Genomic DNA, 17,976 nt, shown 5'->3' on the forward strand with positions numbered 1-17,976 from the left:
TCAAATGAGCTGATTGCTATTTATAAAGTGCCTGTTATATAGAAGGTACTCCACAAACACTGTTTCTCTTCCAATGGCTGCCTCTTGCTTAACTTTTGGGGAAACCATGGCTCAGAGCAGAATAGTGACTTTCCCATGGACACATAGTGAGTCAGTGACACTGAGAGTTAAATCCCTGGCCTCCAGGGTCTGGACTTTGAGTGGAGGCAGAACTATGAAGGGATTCGACCCCATTACCCCTCTTCTGCTCACAGATTGGGTTACAGATCACAGATCTGTGTACGGCATTGTGATGCTGTGTAGGCAACCTAACCTCTCTGGCCTCAGTCAGAGGGTCCTTGCCTCTCAGTCAGGCCCTCTCTCCACCTTCTCCACCCCAGGCACACAGGACGCCACTGCTGCTGCCACTGCCGAGAAGGGGCTCCACATGCAGAAGGTGGGGTCTGGGTCGGTGCGGGCTGCGCTGGCAGAGCTGGTGGCCCTGCCCTGTCTCTTCACCCTGTGGCCACGGCCAGGTGCAGCCCGAGAAGCCCCTCGGATCAAGTGGACCAAGGTGCGGACTGCATCAGGCCAACGGCAGGACTTGCCCATCCTAGTGGCCAAGGACAACGTGGTTCGAGTGGCCAAGGGCTGGCAGGGACGTGTGTCACTACCTGCCTACCCCCGGCACCGGGTCAACGCCACGTTGCTACTGGGGCCACTGAGGGCCAGCGACTCCGGGCTCTACCGTTGCCAGGTGGTGAGGGGCATCGAGGATGAGCAGGACCTGGTGCCCCTGGAAGTGACGGGTCAGTTGGGGGAAGGGGAGGGGCCAAGGCTGGGATGGGGAAGCCCATCCACTGAATGTCACCTTAGAAATTACTCCCTGGGGAATTCCCTGGTGGTCCAGTGGTTAGGACTCTGCACTTTTACTGCCGAGGGCCCAGGTTCGATCCCTGGTCAAGGAGCTAAGATCCCACAAGCAAAAAAAAAGAAAAGAAAAGAAAAGAAAAAGAAATCACTCCCTGAACAGTGATTTGCTTTCAGTTCTTCTGATAAAGTCAGGAAGAAAGTCTCCATGGGTACGTCTCTCTCTTTAACATCTCTCTCTTTCTCTTTTAGCTAAGAGAGAGTAGCCTCTGGCTCAGTCTCTTATGGACCACAGCATTTCATAGGATTTCATAACCTTGTTTTAAGTCCATTTCATGGTTACCTACTTTCACATAAGGCAAAGGATATTGGCTTTCTATTTAAAATAGGAATACAAATTTCCTTTTAAAATAAATACATGTTTTTAAAAAGTGAAGTTATTTTTAAAAAGTGGATTAAAAATATAGATTAAGTAAATAACAGTCATCAATGTAACCAGTTCCTATATTAAATTGTTTCTGTTGAAATAGTCAGTGTAGTTTCTGTTTTCCTAACCAATCAAGATGAACAAGGCAAAAAAAATTTTTTTTTAATTATTAAAGCAAAGTCGTAGGACAGGGCATGGCACACAGAAGATGATCAATTGATATTTGACGAATGAATCAATGAATAGATTTGTGGGGTCTTTTGGCTGCGTTTTGGGTCTTCATTGCTGCGCGTGGGCTCTCTCTAGTTGCAGCGAGCGGGGGCTACTCTTAGTTGCGGTGTGCGGGCTTCGCATTGCGGTGGCCTCTCTTGTTGCAGAGCATGGGCTCCAGTAGTTGTGCCCGTGGGCTCAGTAGTTGTGGCTCGCAGGCTCCAGAGAGCAGGCTCAGTAGTTGTGGCGCACGGACTTATTTGCTCCAAGGCATGTGGGATCTTCCTGGACCAGGGCTTGAACCCGTGTCCCCTGCATTGGCAGGCGGATTCTTAACAACTGTGCCACCAGGGAAGCCCAATGAATGGATTGTTGTGTGGAGAATGTCCTGTGGACTCCTACTGCGAAGTCAATTTCCCTTAACCTGTGTTGGCCATGAGCAAAGTCCCTGCACCCTGTGTTCTGGAGCACAGTCTTTCCCCAGCCAACAGTGTCTCACTGCATATTTTATGGGGTCAACCAATCATCCCCTTTCCAAGGCCTTGTTCTCAAAACTGATAAACCTCAAAGAAAACTGATAAGTGGTGAAAGAAGAGAATTCCACCTCTGGGTTTGGTAGTTCGTTCATTCAGCCAAACATTTATTGAGCAGCTACCACATGCCAGCCTGGTGTTGGAGACATAGCCATGACTGAGACACAGCTGCTGCCTTCTGGGAGCTCTCAGTTTGATAAAATGGAACAAAATGTTTAATACCTTTGTTTTGCTCAGCCATTTCTCTCATCCCTAAATCAGAATTTGAGTCACAGTGAGCTTATTGATGCTTCATGTCCTGGTTTACATGTTACCTCCTCCAGGAAGCCTTCGGTGATTCCATTTCTAAGCTGGGCAAGAACCACATTTGGAGGCTTCCCTGGTGGCGCAGTGGTTAAGAATCTGCCTGCCAATGCAGGGGACACGGGTTTGAGCCCTGGTCTGGGAAGATCCCACATGCCGTGGAGCAACTAAGCCTGTGTGCTACTGTGCTCTAGAGCCCACGTGCCACAACTACTGCAGCCTGCACACCTAGAGACCATGCTTCACAACAACAGAAGCCACTGCAATGAGAAGTACGCGCACCGCAACGAAGAGTAGCCCCCGCTCGCCACGACTAGAGAAAGCCCGCACGCAGCAACGAAGACCCAGTGCAGCCAAAAATAAATAAATAAATAAATAAATAAATTTATTTTTTAAAAACCCACCACATTTGTTCACCCATTGCTGCCTTTGCTTCCCCTATGTATGCATGTACTTAATTCCTAAAAGGCAGAATCTCTCTCTCACTCTTCTCCATGCCTCCTGTCACCTCCAGAGCCTAACCCTAGGCAAGAAGAGTGCTATCTTTGGAGTCAGATCTTTCTGGATATAACTTCTGGCTCTCCCTTATACAGGTTATGTGGCCCTAGACCTGTCCCTCAACCTTTCTGAGCCTTAGTTTGCTCCTCTGGAAATGGGGATAATCATAGGGTTGTTATAAGATTTCAATGAGATGGTGCTTATAAATGCTTTTTACATAGCAAATATTTAACAAATACTATGGCCCTTTATGGCCATTGCTATCAGTTTCCTCATCTGTAAAATGGGGGCATATCAGTCTCACTCCCCATCATCACCCTAGCACTATGCCTGTTGCTGAGTGAACAGACGTGGTACAGGGCAGTGTAGGGCAGCAGGTCTGTTATTATCAGACTGGGTGGTGGGGGGGCATTCTGCAAGAGCGAGGTCTGTTCTTGAAGATTACAGCATAAATCATCCTGGATGTTTCCCCATAGGTGTTGTGTTCCACTACCGAGCAGCCCAGGATCGCTACTCGCTGACCTTCGCTGAGGCCCAGGAGGCCTGCCGTCTCAACTCGGCCACCATTGCAGCCCCGCGGCACCTGCAGGCTGCCTTCGAGGATGGCTTTGACAACTGTGACGCCGGGTGGCTCTCTGACCGCACTGTTCGGTGAGGGGGTACACAGGGTAGGGAGATGGAGAGCTAGCCCCTGGAGAAAGATGGTCCTTGGGGGCCCCAGGAGCACACATCTGAGAGGGACCCCCACCTTGTCTTGTCAGGTATCCTATCACCCAGTCCCGTCCTGGTTGCTATGGTGACCGTAGCAGCCTTCCAGGGGTGAGGAACTATGGGAGGCGAGACCCACGGGAACTCTACGATGTGTATTGCTTTGCCCGTGAGCTGGGGGGTAAGTCTGGGGCTGGCAGAACACCCCCTTCCCTGAGCCCCATTACCCTCCCTAACCCCAATCCTTCCCTAAGTCCTTCCTAGCTCTCCTAAGTTTCATCCCTCTCTAAACCTGCAGCCAAGATCTGAGCCCACTGGTTCCCTGAGCCTTCCTCCACTCCTTGAGCCCCTCTCCTTCTCTGTGCCCCTTCCCTCTCTCTGAGCCTCTTCCCTCTCTGCGGCTTTGTCCCCTTCTCTGAGTCTCTCCCCCTTCCTGCCCCCCCTCCCTCTTCCTACTTCCCTCCTCACTGAGCCCCCCTCACCAAGGCCCTCCCTCTTTCTGAAGCTCAACTCGTTAAGGGGCCTGAGTTACCTCACTTGAAAAAGAAAGTGAAGCCCCCTCTTAGCACTGCATAAGAGGTAACGACAGTGATGTTCTGGCGATGGGGGCACGCAGCTGCGGCTGCCGCAACCCAAATCCAGCCAGATCAGGGCTATTTGGGGTGGGACCCCCTTCCCGGGCTCCGTGGGAGGGTTCTTGGGGCCCCCCTGACCTTCTCCCGCGCCTTCCCGCAGGCGAGGTCTTCTACGTAGGCCTGGCCCGCCGCTTGACACTGGCCGGCGCGCGTGCCCAGTGCCGCCGCCAGGGCGCCGTGCTGGCCTCGGTAGGACAGCTGCACCTGGCCTGGCATGAGGGCCTGGACCAGTGCGACCCGGGCTGGCTGGCCGACGGCAGCGTGCGCTACCCGATCCAGACGCCGCGCCGGCGCTGCGGGGGCCCAGTCCCGGGCGTGCGCACCGTCTATAGCTTCGCCAACCGCACCCGCTTCCCGGCGCCGGGAGAGCGCTACGACGCCTACTGCTTCCGAGGTGCGCGTGAGGCCACGCCCCTTGAGTGTGCGTTCCCTGGTGGCCACGTCCCAAGGGCATGCACCTTGATAACGGCCGCGCCCCGGGAGCTTGGCTTTCTAGTGGAGGTGGAGGCCAGGCAAGGGAGAGATACGAGAAAACTTGCTCTGCGGTGAGCCACGCCCCCAGGGAAAGGTCATACCCCTGAGACAAGCTTTCCGTAGGAGCCCCGCCTTAGAGGAGGACGAGACCCAGAGAAGACCAAGCTCTGGGGGGCAGTCCTGTTTAGTAGCGGGTGGGCTATGTCTCCTGAGATCTCTGAGAGACACGCCCCTGGATGGCGCAGTTCTTACCTGGAGCCTTGCCCATGAGCACCCGCTGGGGAGGAAGTGATACGTCAACTAGCCATGACCCCTGAGCAAGGCCACACCCCCAGGGATGGGACCAGGGATGACCCTCACCCTTGGGGTGGGGCCACACCCTCAGAAGCTGCAAACCTCAAGTCCAAGGAGCTGAGTCTTATGTGTAAGCGGGGGGAAAAAAAATCTCTTCGTATGAAGACCATGCCCATTAGGCGCTTTCTCTTCTGTCCCCCTGAGAGCTGGCCACTGCCTGAGCTTCACCCACCAGCCAAGCTGTCTCTTGACCCTTTACTGTGACCAGTTGACTCTGACCTTTACAGTGGACCCCAGCCTGAACAGTGAGGATGATGACTTTGGCCCTCCGTCTCTCAGTCAGGGGGGGAATCCCAGAAACAACCCAGAGAGACAGAGGGGCGCAGAGAGACAGAGGGGCGCAGAGAGACAGAGATACATAGAAGATCTCTGCTGTAGCATGCTGGAATGTGGGTAGACTTCAGGCAGAACTTCCCAGCCAGCCCCTGGGCCTAACACAACCTCTTCTGCTTTCTCCCACAGCTCATCACCCTACATCACTACATGGAAACCCAGAGACGCCGTCGTCTGGGGATGAGGGGGAGATTCTGTCAGCAGAAGGGCCCCCCGCCCAAGAACTGGAGCCCAGCCTGGAGGAGGAGGAGGTAGTCACCCCAGACTTCCAGGAGCCTCTGGTGTCCAGTGGGGAAGAAGAACCTCTGATCTTGGCAGAGAAGCAGGAGTCTCGAGAGACCCCCAGTCCTGCCACTGGGGGCCTCACACTAGCCTCAAGGCCTGCTCTGGAGGCTGAGGAGGTGTGGCTGAGCACGGTGTCCCCCGCCCCCAGCAACGTGGAGGCAGGCACTGCGGTGGGCATGCACACAGAGGCAACCCCAGCCAGCACCATGCCCAGGAGGAGAGGGCGCTTTAAAGGGTTGAACGGGCGCCACTTCCAGCAACAGGAACCCCAGCGAGGGCTGAAGGGGGTGCTCCAGGCCAGCGTCCAGCCCCCCACCCCAGAGGTTGCTGGGAATTACGTGGAGCCTCCCCTGGCCACAGGAGCCACTGACGCCTTGGGGAGTGGCCGGAGCCAAAGTCCCTGGGCTGTGCTGACCAATGAGGTGGATGTGCCTGGAGCTGGTGAGTGGGGTCCAAGGGGGAGATGGGACCTGCCTGGGGATGTCAGGGGGACAGGGGAGGAGGCTCCGAATCACAGTTGGGTGCCCTGGCCTCACCAAGCCTCAGAAGACCCCTCTTCCTCCGGCCTGGAGCCAAGGAGACAATCAACAGAAGGAGCTGCTGAGAGATAATTATAATTACTGTTGATATTGTTTCAGGTTCCCCTGGTGGCACGAGCCCCCCAGAGCCCTGGCTGTGGCCCCCAACCATGGTCCCACCCATCACCCTTGGCCTGGAACTAGAGGAAGCCGAGGGCCCCAGTGTGAGGCCAGCCACCCCCGACCTGCCCTGGTCCTCCTCGGAGGCCACTGCCTTGGCTCCCAACCCCTTGAAGGGCCCCAGCACAACCCGCTGGGAGGCTTCTCCCACAGTCATTTCTCCAGACCTCCCTGTCATGGCCATGTTTCGTGCCCCCAAACTGTGGCTCCTGTCACACCCTACGCCCCTCCCCACCGATGGCAGTGAGGTAAAGGGGTATAGTGAAGCCATGGCCGCTGCCCCACCCTCCCCTGCCTCAGAGATCGAGGCCAGCCCCCAGGATCCCATCCATCCAGAAGTGTATTCCCTGCCCGCCTCCTTGGGCCTGACGGGACAAGGTGGAGAGGCCACATCCCCGACACTCAGCAGCCATGGCGAAGGAGGTCCTACAGCTCCTTTGCAGGCAGCCACAGACACACAAGCTGGAGCTGGTCCTAACTCCTTCAGAGCAGACGTCGGAAAAACTGGGGGGACCAGCCCTACTGGGCTCAGCAAAGCTGAGCACCCCAGATCCAACCCACAGGCTTCTGTGGATGGGAATGTGGTGGCAGCCGTCACTCCCACTGAGACTGCCACTGAGCCCATGGGAGCCAGAGGCATCTTGGGGTCTGAGTCTGGGGTCTTCAACACAGCAGAGACCCCCACTTCCAGCTTGCAGGCCAACATGGACGAGGCACAGGGCATGTGGCCGTCACTGCACAGTGAAGGGCTAGACCCCCATTCCCCATCTGTGCTCTTGGGGGTCCCTGGGGTCTCCTTGATGCCCAAGGTCACCCCACATTTGGAGCCTTCGGCTGCCACAGGTGGAGGAGCCACAGTGGGTCCCATGGATTCCATGGCCACACTAGACACCAGCGATGCTGGTGGGAATTGGGAACCTGGATCCCACGTGGTTGAGGGAGATGAAAACCCCACCTTGAGCCCTCAAGTGGCTGTGGATACAAGTGTGGTGATGTCCCTCATGTCCCTGGACCTGGGGGACAAGGTTGGGGTCCTGGCCATGTCCACAATGGCCTCCTCAAGCTCCCAACCCCATCCAGAGCCGGAGGGCCAGATGGTGACCCAGGGCACCCTGAGAGGCTTGGAGCCTCCGCATGAGGGCAGCCCCTCAGGGGAGCCCGCTCTTCCTCCTTGGACACCGACAGCAGCCAGCGAGGACAAGCCCATTTCAGTTTCCTCGGGGGAGCCTATAGTGCCGTGGGACTCCCCCAGCACCCTGCTGCCTGCCTCCCTGGGCCCAGAGGAGTTTGAGCTGGAGGTCCTGGCGGGGAGCCCAGGTGTGGAGAGCTTCTGGGAGGAGGCAGCAAGTGGAGAGGAGCCAGCCCTGCCAGGAACCCCTGCAAATGGGAGTGCAGAGGAGGGTGAGTTGGAAGCTCGTGGTCTCATCCAGGTCACTGTGTTTGCGCTCAGGAACCAGGGGCTGGGGTAGGCCAGAGCTGGGAGGAAGGATTGTTCTTGGGTGCCTGGGTAGGTTTCTAGCAGGGGATGATGTTGAAGGCGGGAGCTCATTAGGCAGAGTTGAATTACAGAAAGCGTATTCCTGGCAGAGGCACTAGCCTGGGCAAAGGCCAGGAGGTGAAGCTGCGTTTGATGTGTTTTATGCACAGCGAGTAATGAGGCAATGATGAGGTGTTGGGCGGAGTTTGGTTTTGGAGGATGAGTACAGTCAGCATATCATGTTCATGACCACTCTCAGCTGACAGTGTTGTGTGATGTTGGGGTCCTGCCTTCAGCGATGCCTCAGTCTGGGGAAGACAGAGCTGGTTACAGGCAACCCCCCTGGGGTGGGGCCGGAGGGAGGAGACATGGCAGGGAGGCCTTCCTGGACAAGTGTTGAATTGCAGCTGGAATTCAGTGGTGCAAAACGTGGGGGGCCTCAAGCCACAGGTAAAGTGGGTGCTGGGAAGGGGTGGGAGTGGTGGGATGCATCACCCCATTTTGTAGACAGCAAACTGAGGCTCAGGGAGGTATGTCACTACCAGCTAGTCAGTGATCAAACCTCAATTGGCACCCAAATCCACATGTGCCTTGGTTGCTCTATGCCCAGCGGAGTCCAGAGAAAGCCATCACCCTGTTCTCCTGGGGCCAGGTCTGCCCATAACTCAGCCTGCAAATTCCAGCCCTTTATTTTTTAGGTCCTGCCATATTGAGCTATTCTTTCGGTCAAGTGAGCGTAAAAAAAAAAAAAAAAAAAAAAGCCGCAGCAGCTAATTAAAAGACACACTTTTTCTGAGTTGCAAAACACTCTTATTAACATGATTGGTTTTACACTTGCTCCTTTTTTTTGAAGACGAAGTGTCGTGGTGATGGAAACAGCGGATGCAGAGTTTCATCACCCACCCTGTCATCTCTCGGTTGTGCCTGGGGCTGCATCTTCTTTTCTTAGATGCCCAGGAGGCAGGTGGACCCTGGCAGGGGCACTTGCATTAATAAAGGCTTATGCTTATTGGTGACTGCCTTTGTGCTTGGGTTGGTCTGAGCACTTTACTGGAATCATCTTGGTTAATCTTTTTAATGTCCTTGAGGAACAAGTTCTAGTACGATCCTAACTTTACAGATGGGGATACTGAGGCACAGGGAAGTCAAGTGACTTGTGCAGTCATGCAGCTGGGGAGTGTCAAGGATAACGTTTGAATCCAGGCTGACAACAGTCTCTGTCTCAATCACTGGGCTCTAAGATGCTTATTTCATTGACATAAAACAAAACAAAACGCCCTGAGGTCTTGGGGAGGGGGTAAGCTTGCCCAAGGCCAAAGGAACTAGAGAAGGAGTGGTCAGGTGGGAGGGAAACCACAAAGAAGGGTGCTAAGGAAAGTGTGTTGAGAGGAGCCCCCAGGGCCACGGCTGGATCTGTCTTGGACTTTGTTGGTTTTTTCGGCTCCAGACTCAAGCCATGGGCAGCCGGGGTGGAGGGAGGCAGCCAGTTCTGGGGGAGACCTGGGCGCCTACTCACCTACTGCTTGCAGCAGAAATGCTAATGAAGCCAAAAATAAATGCAGCACCAGCAAGCGACTGAGTCACCGCCAGTCTGTGGGCAGGTGTCAGCAGCTCAGGGCACCTGGTGGGGCTTACACGTCCCGGCGCCTGGCAGCCCCACGCATGTGCCCGCACGTGCCAGGGTGGCACCAGGCACAGACATAGCCACAGGCCTCTCTGGCCATCTGTGGTGGTACACGCCACTGCCCCAGGGACAGGCTTCAGTCACTGCGGGCAGGCCAGCAGCTACCTTTATGCAGTTAGCAAGCAACCATTGAGTGCTTGCTGTACACCATGTTGAGACCGAGTCCCTTGTCCTCTGGAAGCTGACATTCTAGAGCAATGCTCTAGAACTTTCCCAATGATGGAAATGTTCTCGAGCTACACAGTCTAATACAATAGCAACAAGCTATTGGTGGCTACTGAGCACTTGAAATGTGGCTACTGTGACTGAGGAACTGCGTTTTAGCTTTTATTCCATTTTAATTAATTTAAACTTAAATAGCTGTGCGTGGCTGCCATATGGAACATCACTGCTCTGGGGGGAGGCATGGATAAGAAACGATGGTCCTAATAAATTATATTGGAGGTTAGAAAGTAATAAAGACAAAAGAGAAAAGTAAAGCAAAGGATGAGGGACGCCAGTGGGTGGGTTTTGGTTTTGGAAGGGGGGTTAGGATGAATTTGAGCAAGCCTAAAGGAGGTGAGAGAGGAGCCATGCAGAGATCTGGGGGAAAAGCAGTTCAGGCAGACGGAATAGCTTGTACAAAGGCCCTGAGGCAGGACCGTGCTTGGTGTGTAGGAGGAACAGCAGGGTCAGCGTGGCTGGAGTGGAGTAAGTGAAGGAGGGAGAGGAGGATCCGGCAGGGAGATATTGGGGAACATTGCACGGGGCCCTGTGGGCTGAGGTAAGGATTTTGGCTTTTCCTATGAGGGCAATGGGGAGCCATGGAGGAGTCTAGGCAGAGGAGGGACATGACCTGACTCAGGTTTACGTGGGCTCCCTCTGGCAGCTGTGGGGAGAACAACCTGTTAAGGGTGAAGGCGGAGTCCAGAAGATCAGGGAGGAGGTGACGGCTTGTCATCGTCTCAGTTTCTTGTGGGCCTCCAGACCAGGACAAAACAGAAACAAATTCTAGGTTATAGGGCCTGGAGAGAGGGCCTTAAACTGGGCTTCCAGAGCCCCGTTGGCCAGTCTTGGCTCTTGTACTGTCCTGCTGAGTGGCTTTGAGCTAGGCCCTGCCCTTCTCTGGGTCTCGGTTCTAGTATCTTGCAGTGGAAGGGTTGACACTGTCCTGACAAGGGATAGGGGTCATCTGGGGTACATGGGGGTTCTTGCTCTGCCCCTCCAAGACTCCAGGGTGGTCCAGAAACCACCCACCAAGGCCTCTGAGCCCCTGAGATGGGGAGGGGTGGCCCTCCTGCCTCCAGGGAAACCCCACTGAGGAATGAGAGAGGTGGACAGGGCCTCACATTCAACTCCCCCTGGTTGCCCTGTCCGTGTTAAGCAATGTTGAGACCCCTCAAGAGGCCCCAGGCTGATATACAGAGAGCCAGTCATGGCATTATGGTCAGGATTGGGAGAGCAGGACGAGCTATTTTTATTTTCATTTTGTAAATGAGGCAACTGAAATTCACAGAAGTAATTTGCCCAGGGTTCCCTAGTGAGTGGCAGAGGCAGGAATTGAACCAGCCTCTCTGACTGCACAGCCTATGGTTATTACTGCTATAATCCACCACTTCTCCACACTGTAACCACTGAGGTTGCATCAGAAGAGGTTGAGCCACAAGGATGAAGGAAGGGATGGTTCCCACTGGTCCCAGTGCCGTTCATACCCCGTCTAGAACCTATGTCCACTTCTTTGCTCCAAAGTATGAGAAGCACAATGACCAGTTGGGTATTTCTAGAAAAATGGGGATAAGTCAAGGAGGGCACTTAAACCATGTTCTGTGAGAAGACTTCCTAAGAGAAGCTGCAGGAATCCCATTCTAGTTCAGTCCAAGGAAGGACTTTGTCATAGCCAGGGCATCCCACAGGTGCTTTGGGCAGTTCCTGGAAAGAGTAAGCTCATCACAGGGGCATGTGAGAGGAAGTTGGCAATCAGTTATTGGGAAATTATAGAGGGGACTCCACAGAAAGGGGTGAAATGAGAGGGCCTTTAGGGGTCTGAGGTCTGGATTCCCTGCGAGGCAGACTTGGTGGTCTGACTCCTTCCCGTACTCCTGTCCATCCTGCAGTCCCCTCGGATCCCTGTGAGAACAACCCTTGCCTGCATGGGGGCACCTGTAAAGCCAATGGCACCATGTACGGCTGTAGCTGTGACCAGGGCTTTGCTGGAGAGAACTGTGAGATCGGTGAGTACCCCAGACTCAGGATCTGAACACAGACTTGTTTGACTCAGAGCCCTGGGGTCTATCCCAGCAGTCATCCCCATGAGGATCAGGGATCACAAAATGCTGGCTTCAGATGTTCCCTTCCCCTCCCTCACTCCTTGGCTCCAGTAAATCAGCCTCAGCAACAACCATCTGAGGTTTCATCCTCAGGGCTGAGGCTCTGGTGTGCTGCCTCCCATTATTACAAGGCAAGGGTGGGGAAGGGGAAGACAAAGGGATGGTAAGGCTCAGACTCCCACCAGCAAAGGGCCCCAGGGGATCGCCTACCCTCTCCTGGGTGGGCAGGGGTATAGGCACCACCACTAGAACTGTTGGAAGCTAGCCCCAAAGCCCAACACAAGAAATATGACAAATTATGAAATTATAACAATTATAAATGATACAATTTCTTGAGCTCTTCCATTGACTCTACTCACAGCCACCGCTGTGGAGGTGCTATTATTATCACCACTTTGCAAGAAAAAAGAAACTGAGTCTCAGAGAGGGCAAGTGACTTGCCTGGCATCATACCTGCCTCAGGCACTATCTACACAGGGATTGGGAGAAGAGGTGCTCAACTGATTGCTCCCTGTACCTACAAACAAATTCGTGATTCTGTGCAAATCCCTGTAAGTGCTCCACATTCTGAAGACCCTTCAGCTTCGACATTCTATGGGTCTGTTTGCCAGACCCACCTTCACTGTTCTGGAGTCAGGGGGAACGTCCTGCACACTCTGGCTTTCAGCCAGCCCAGTGGCATCTCCTCTCATTGATGCTAATTCACATCAGTTGTGTGAGGTTCCACCCCCTTGACCTCCAGAGTCATTGGGCCATCAGTGCAGACCACCGCTGTTGTACTCAGGTCTGGGATAGATGGTAGGGTCATGACCGCATCTTCTGCCTGGTTCTCCATGGGGACTGGGAGCCACGGGGAGGCTGACCTCTGACTCAGCCCCACCTTCCCCTCCAGATATAGATGACTGCATCTCCAGCCCCTGTGAGAATGGAGGCACCTGCATCGACGAGGTCAATGCCTTCGTCTGCCTTTGCCTCCCCAGCTACGGGGGCAGCCTCTGTGAGAAAGGTGAGTCTCTGCCGAGACCCCAGAAACAGTACCAGGAGCAGGGTTGGGTGCTGGACCACAAGCTTCCCACATATGGAGCTCCAGGTCTCTGCCTCTGGTTCCATGGCCGTGAGTCAGACAGGCAGGAGGCGAATAATTTTCTTGAGATAAAATTCACATAACATAGAATTAACCTTTTTAGAGTGTACAATTCAGTGGCATTCAGTACATTCACAATGTTGTGCAACCACCACCTCTAGCTAGTTCCAAGACATTTTCATCAGCCCCAGAGGAAATCCTGTCCGCATTAACCATCACTCCCCATTCCTCCCCTCCAGCCCCTGGCAACCACTAATCTACTTTCTGTCTCTATGGATTTGCCTATTTTATATGTTTCATATAAATGTAGTCATACGCTCTGTGTCTTTTTGTATCTGGCTTCTTTCACTCAGCGTGATGTTTTTCAGGGTTCATCCACATTGTAGCACGTGTCAGTGCTTCATTCCTTTTTATGGCTGAATAGTATTCCATTGGATGGGCCACCTTTTGTTTATCCATTCATCACTTGATGGACCTTTGGGTTGTTTCCCCCTTGTGGCTAATGTGCATAGTGCTGCTATGAATGTTCATGTACACGTTTTTGTTTCAATACCTGTTTTCCATTCTTTTTGTTTTTTCCCCATTCTTTTTGGTGTACCCAGGAGTAGAATGGCTGGGTCATGTGGTAATTCCGTGTTTAACTTTTTGAGGAGTTGCCAGACTGTTTTCCACAGGGGCTACACCATTTTACATTCCCACCAGCAATGCACGAGGGTTCCAATTTCTCCATATCCTTGCCAGCGCTTATCATTTTCTTTTTTATTTATTTATTTATTTATTTATTTATTTTAATTTATTTTTTTTAATTTTTTTTTATTTTATTTTTTTTTTATTTTATTTTTTTTAAAAAAATTATAGCCATCCTAGTGGGTATGAGGTGGTATCCCATTGTGATTCTGATTTGTGTTTCCTAATGATTCACGTTGTTGAGCATCTTTTCATGTGCTTGTTGGCCATTTGTATATCTTTTTGGGAGAAATGTCTATTTGAGTTTTTTCCCAGGAGGGAAATTTTAGGCTTTCCTGAGACCATTTCCTGAGGTCCCAGGATGTGGCCAGATCAGAGAATGAGACATTAGAGTTGGGATAAGAGGGGATGGGTGTAATGATCTTCCAGCTGAATCTCTTCCTGCAACAGAGAAAAGAAGTGAATATGGGAGGAGGGAGGTGAAAAGGTGGGGGAACAGAGTGGGGGCTGGGGGATGGGCCCAGGGAGAGGGTTGATTTAGCCCCACAGTGACCTTGGATTGGGCCCTCTCTCTGGTGGGCTGGTGTGCTCATGGCTGGCAAGGCAGGCCTCGGCTTGAGGCCAGCCCCCTTCATGCTCCCTTTCCACCTCCCAGACACAGAGGGCTGTGACCATGGCTGGCACAAGTTTCAGGGCCACTGCTACCGCTACTTCGCCCATCGGCGGGCATGGGAGGATGCCGAGAGGGACTGCCGCCGTCGAGCCGGCCACCTGACCAGCATCCACTCACCTGAAGAACACGGCTTCATTAACAGTAGGGACTCTGGGGTGGGCAGGGGTGGCCTTTACAGTCCCTTTGTCAGGGCATCCCCCCAGGGTCCTGAAGACGCTACCTTTCTGAAGCTATGTTCATTAATGCAAGCCCTGACCACTTATTAATTCAAGTGTCTATTTATTCACTTGTCAGTTCATTCATTCACTTCATTCATTCTCCGACTATTTACTGAGCACCTGCTATGTGCCAGGCACTGTTTCAGGCACAGAGACACACATTGTCCTGTCCTTAGGGAGTGACGTTCTTGAAGAGGATATAGTCAAACAAGTAAATATCTAATTAAATAAGTCTATCCTAAAATTTAGCTGGTTCTCAGGGCACTGATGACAGTTAAAACAGGGCCAGGGAACAGAGGGTGATGGAGAAGCATCTGTGGTGCGGGGGATGAAATGAGGGAGGAGCAGAGATTTAGAGAAAGACGGGTGTCCCATAAATTAAATCCAGCATTTATTGATTTACTCATTATTCCTTCTGCCCTTTTTCATCCATTTATTTATTCACATTTTCCCCATCCCATCCCCTGTTAATTCTTTAATTTGTTCATTCCCTGGTTCACTGGCTTTTTTCCTCTATGTAATCAAACACACATGCATCCAGCTGCTTCCTCCTTCCTCAGTGACTGATTGGCTCATTTAGATTCACCTGCCTGCCCTGTCCAGCCTTGCTCGCTGGCTCTCTTAGCCCCTACTCTCTCATTTCTGCAAAGATCTGACTTGTCTTTATTGTTTCCTCTGACCTTTTGTTTAAGCCACAAATTGTGACAAGGCCAGGAGCCTAATTCCGGCCCTTTCCATGCCTCAACCCCACTCCCCAAGTATGAGGGCAGCCAGAGCCTCAGCCTGCTAGGAAATGGGGGGACGTGGCCTCCAGCCCACAGCCCACAGGCTGGCAGAGGGGCTGGGGTCCTCCCTTCCAGCTCAAACCCAAAACTGGGGGAGGGGCTCTGGGTACCCCCCCTCCCTTCTCGTCTTCATCCACTTCCCCTTCCAGCCCACCTTCAGGCTGGGCAGGGGGCTGAGTCTCCCCTCCCACACCCCCAACCTGGCCTCCAGCCAGCAACCTAGGCTGGGGGAGGTGCAAGTACCCAGCCCTCACGACACCCCACACCCCACAGGTTTTGGGCATGAAAACACATGGATCGGCCTAAACGACAGGATCGTGGAGAGGGATTTCCAGTGGACGGACAACACGGGGCTGGTGAGTGGTGGCAGCCTGGGGACCTGGGGACCTGCAGTCAGACTATTGACTTGGGCCCTGCCTAGAATGGAGAGTTCTGGGTAAGCTGCAATGACCTGGCCCTCTGGCTTCACTTTAGTAAATTTTATATTATATATTTTTTACCACAATTAGAAAAGAAATCCACCTCCTCTCTTCTGCCATGAGAACTGGCCCCGGCCCACTCTCTGACTACACTCGAACTGGATCAAGCAGCCCCAGCCCTCCTGGCCTCTGTTCTGTTCCTCAGACAGGACAAGCTCAGTCCTGCCTCAGGGCCTTTGCATTAGCTATTCCCTCTGCTTAGAACTCTGTTCCCTGCCTGCGTTGTTCTTATCCTTGAGTCTTCCTTCAGCTCTCCTGTTGCCTCCTCAGGGAAGCTCTCCTGGACTTCCAGTCTGAGGTCACCTTTTGTTCAACTATTTATCTAACAATGAGTGACCCATGTGGAAAACAGACTGTCAGGGAGTGAGACGAGGCAGGAGGACCAGGGAGGAGGGCACCACAGCCTCGCAGCTCGAGAAGGGTTGACTTGGACTGTAGTGGCAGCCACCCTCAGGGCAGGCAGAACAGTGCCCATTGTAGAGATGGAAACACTGAGTCCCTAAGAGTTTGAGTGGTCTGGCCAGGGGAATCCCACAGTGCCAGTGCCAGAGCCTGGGACAGGCTGCATGTCCCCTGAGCACCCCCTGCTCCCCATTCTTACAGCAATATGAGAACTGGAGGGAGAACCAGCCCGACAATTTCTTCGCGGGTGGGGAGGACTGTGTGGTGATGGTGGCACATGAGAGCGGGCACTGGAATGATGTTCCCTGCAACTACAACCTCCCCTATGTCTGTAAGAAGGGCACAGGTATGCTGCTACTCTCCCTCCCACCCCTTCTCCCCCAACCTTCCCTCCTGCCTGTCACTGGTTCGTTGTTTTATTTAAGTTTGTAAATGTAGGAGTCAGTCCAGCCCAGTTTTCACGCTTCAGCACTATGTGAGGGTACCCATTTTCCCCCCACCCTTGCCAACTCTGTGTTCTCAAACTTTTTGTTCTTTGTTCATCTAAGTCCTGAAAAACAGTATCTCATTGTTATCATAGTTTGCACGTCTTCGAGGATGAGAATAACCAGCTCTTCATATGTTGATAAGCTGTTTATATGTATTTGATTTCCTGTGACCTACCAGTTCATTTCCTTTGCCTAATTTTCTATCGGTTCATTGGTCTTATTGATTTGTAAGAGCTCTTTACATATTAAGGAAACATATATATGTATATGTATATTCTCATGTCCACCTTTCTCTTATACTTTTCTTCATTCTTGCTTCTGTTTCCTTGCCAATTTTCATATCCTATTTTCCATTCATTTGCTCAGATTATTCTTGCCTCCCATCTCCTTCATTCCCATCATGCACAAGAATTAGGGGTTGGGATGTGTCCAGGAGGTTCCTGCCACTCAGCAGCTCCTGGTTTGGGTGGAGGAGACATCCACTTCTAGCCCTTTGAGGTCACAGCTGGGCAAAAGGTGGGACCTGTTGAGGGTTCATCTCAACAAGAGATGAAACCAGTTCAGCCGCAGTCCCACCCACTTCTTTAACTGGAGGTTCCTCTCTCCCCAGTGCTGTGTGGTCCCCCTCCAGCAGTGGAGAATGCCTTGCCCATTGGTGCCCGCAAGGCCAAGTATAATGTCCACGCCACTGTACGCTACCAGTGTGATGAAGGATTTGCCCAGCACCACGTGGCCATCATCCGATGCCGGAGCAATGGCAAATGGGATCGGCCCCAAATCGTCTGCACCAAACGTAAGTGGCTTCCCCCAGACACCCCAACAAAAGTTTCCAGCTACTTGTAGCCTCCAATTAAGCATCTCATGACTACATATATTGATCTGGTTGAATGTCTGCCTGATAATACGGCCTTGCAGATAAGTGAGAACTTACTAGCTTCCCTGGTGTTCCCTCCATTTCCCGCTCCCCCGAGGAAGCCTGTTCCATCAGGCCACCCACCTCTCATCAGCTTTTGCCACGTTCCTGTCGTCCCTCACTCCCCTGCAGCCAGACGATCCCATCGGATGCGGCGACACCATCACCACCACCAACACCACCACCAGCATCACCACCACAAATCGCACAAGGAGCGCAGAAAACACAAGAAGCACCCAGCAGAGGACTGGGAGAAGGACGAAGGGAATTTCTGCTGAAGAACCAGGCAAAAGAAAGCACAATCCCCTTCCCACACCTCCCCTGGAGGCTTCACCTGGGGAGGCAGAGCCCAGAGAGAAACAAGAGGGTCCGGAAGCCCCTGAGTCCCAAACCACATCCCCCCATACATAACCATTTGTAAAAAGCTCCTCTCTCCTTTTTCTTACATATACAAGGTCCTCTTGGCAGGTGTA

At 52.9% G+C, this 17,976-nt stretch overlaps 2 protein-coding genes across 3 annotated transcripts in view; one reads left to right on the forward strand and one right to left on the reverse strand.

Annotated features, from left to right (window-relative positions):
• Positions 1–4,378, reverse strand: part of NR2C2AP (nuclear receptor 2C2 associated protein) — a 16,938-nt gene extending 12,560 nt beyond the window's left edge. The window contains exon 1 of the mRNA XM_082456262.1: positions 4,242–4,378. The gene's annotated coding sequence lies outside the window, so the exon portion shown is untranslated. The remainder of the gene's footprint in view (positions 1–4,241) is intronic.
• Positions 1–17,976, forward strand: part of NCAN (neurocan) — a 27,990-nt gene extending 10,014 nt beyond the window's left edge. Inside the window, exons 3-15 of one of the 2 annotated variants that reach the window (XM_082456245.1) lie at positions 381–788; positions 3,297–3,471; positions 3,582–3,709; positions 4,264–4,557; positions 5,454–6,050; positions 6,248–7,708; positions 11,562–11,678; positions 12,667–12,780; positions 14,201–14,359; positions 15,495–15,577; positions 16,304–16,448; positions 17,201–17,383; positions 17,636–17,976. In XM_082456245.1, coding sequence (XP_082312371.1) covers positions 381–788; positions 3,297–3,471; positions 3,582–3,709; positions 4,264–4,557; positions 5,454–6,050; positions 6,248–7,708; positions 11,562–11,678; positions 12,667–12,780; positions 14,201–14,359; positions 15,495–15,577; positions 16,304–16,448; positions 17,201–17,383; positions 17,636–17,781 — 4,010 coding nt within the window. In that variant the 3' untranslated portion in view covers positions 17,782–17,976. The remainder of the gene's footprint in view (positions 1–380; positions 789–3,296; positions 3,472–3,581; positions 3,710–4,263; positions 4,558–5,453; positions 6,051–6,247; positions 7,709–11,561; positions 11,679–12,666; positions 12,781–14,200; positions 14,360–15,494; positions 15,578–16,303; positions 16,449–17,200; positions 17,384–17,635) is intronic. The other variant, XM_082456246.1, reaches the window with a different exon arrangement.

This window comes from Balaenoptera physalus (assembly GCF_965194825.1).
Source record: "Balaenoptera physalus genome assembly, chromosome: 3".
Classification (NCBI taxonomy): Eukaryota; Metazoa; Chordata; class Mammalia; order Artiodactyla; family Balaenopteridae; genus Balaenoptera; species Balaenoptera physalus.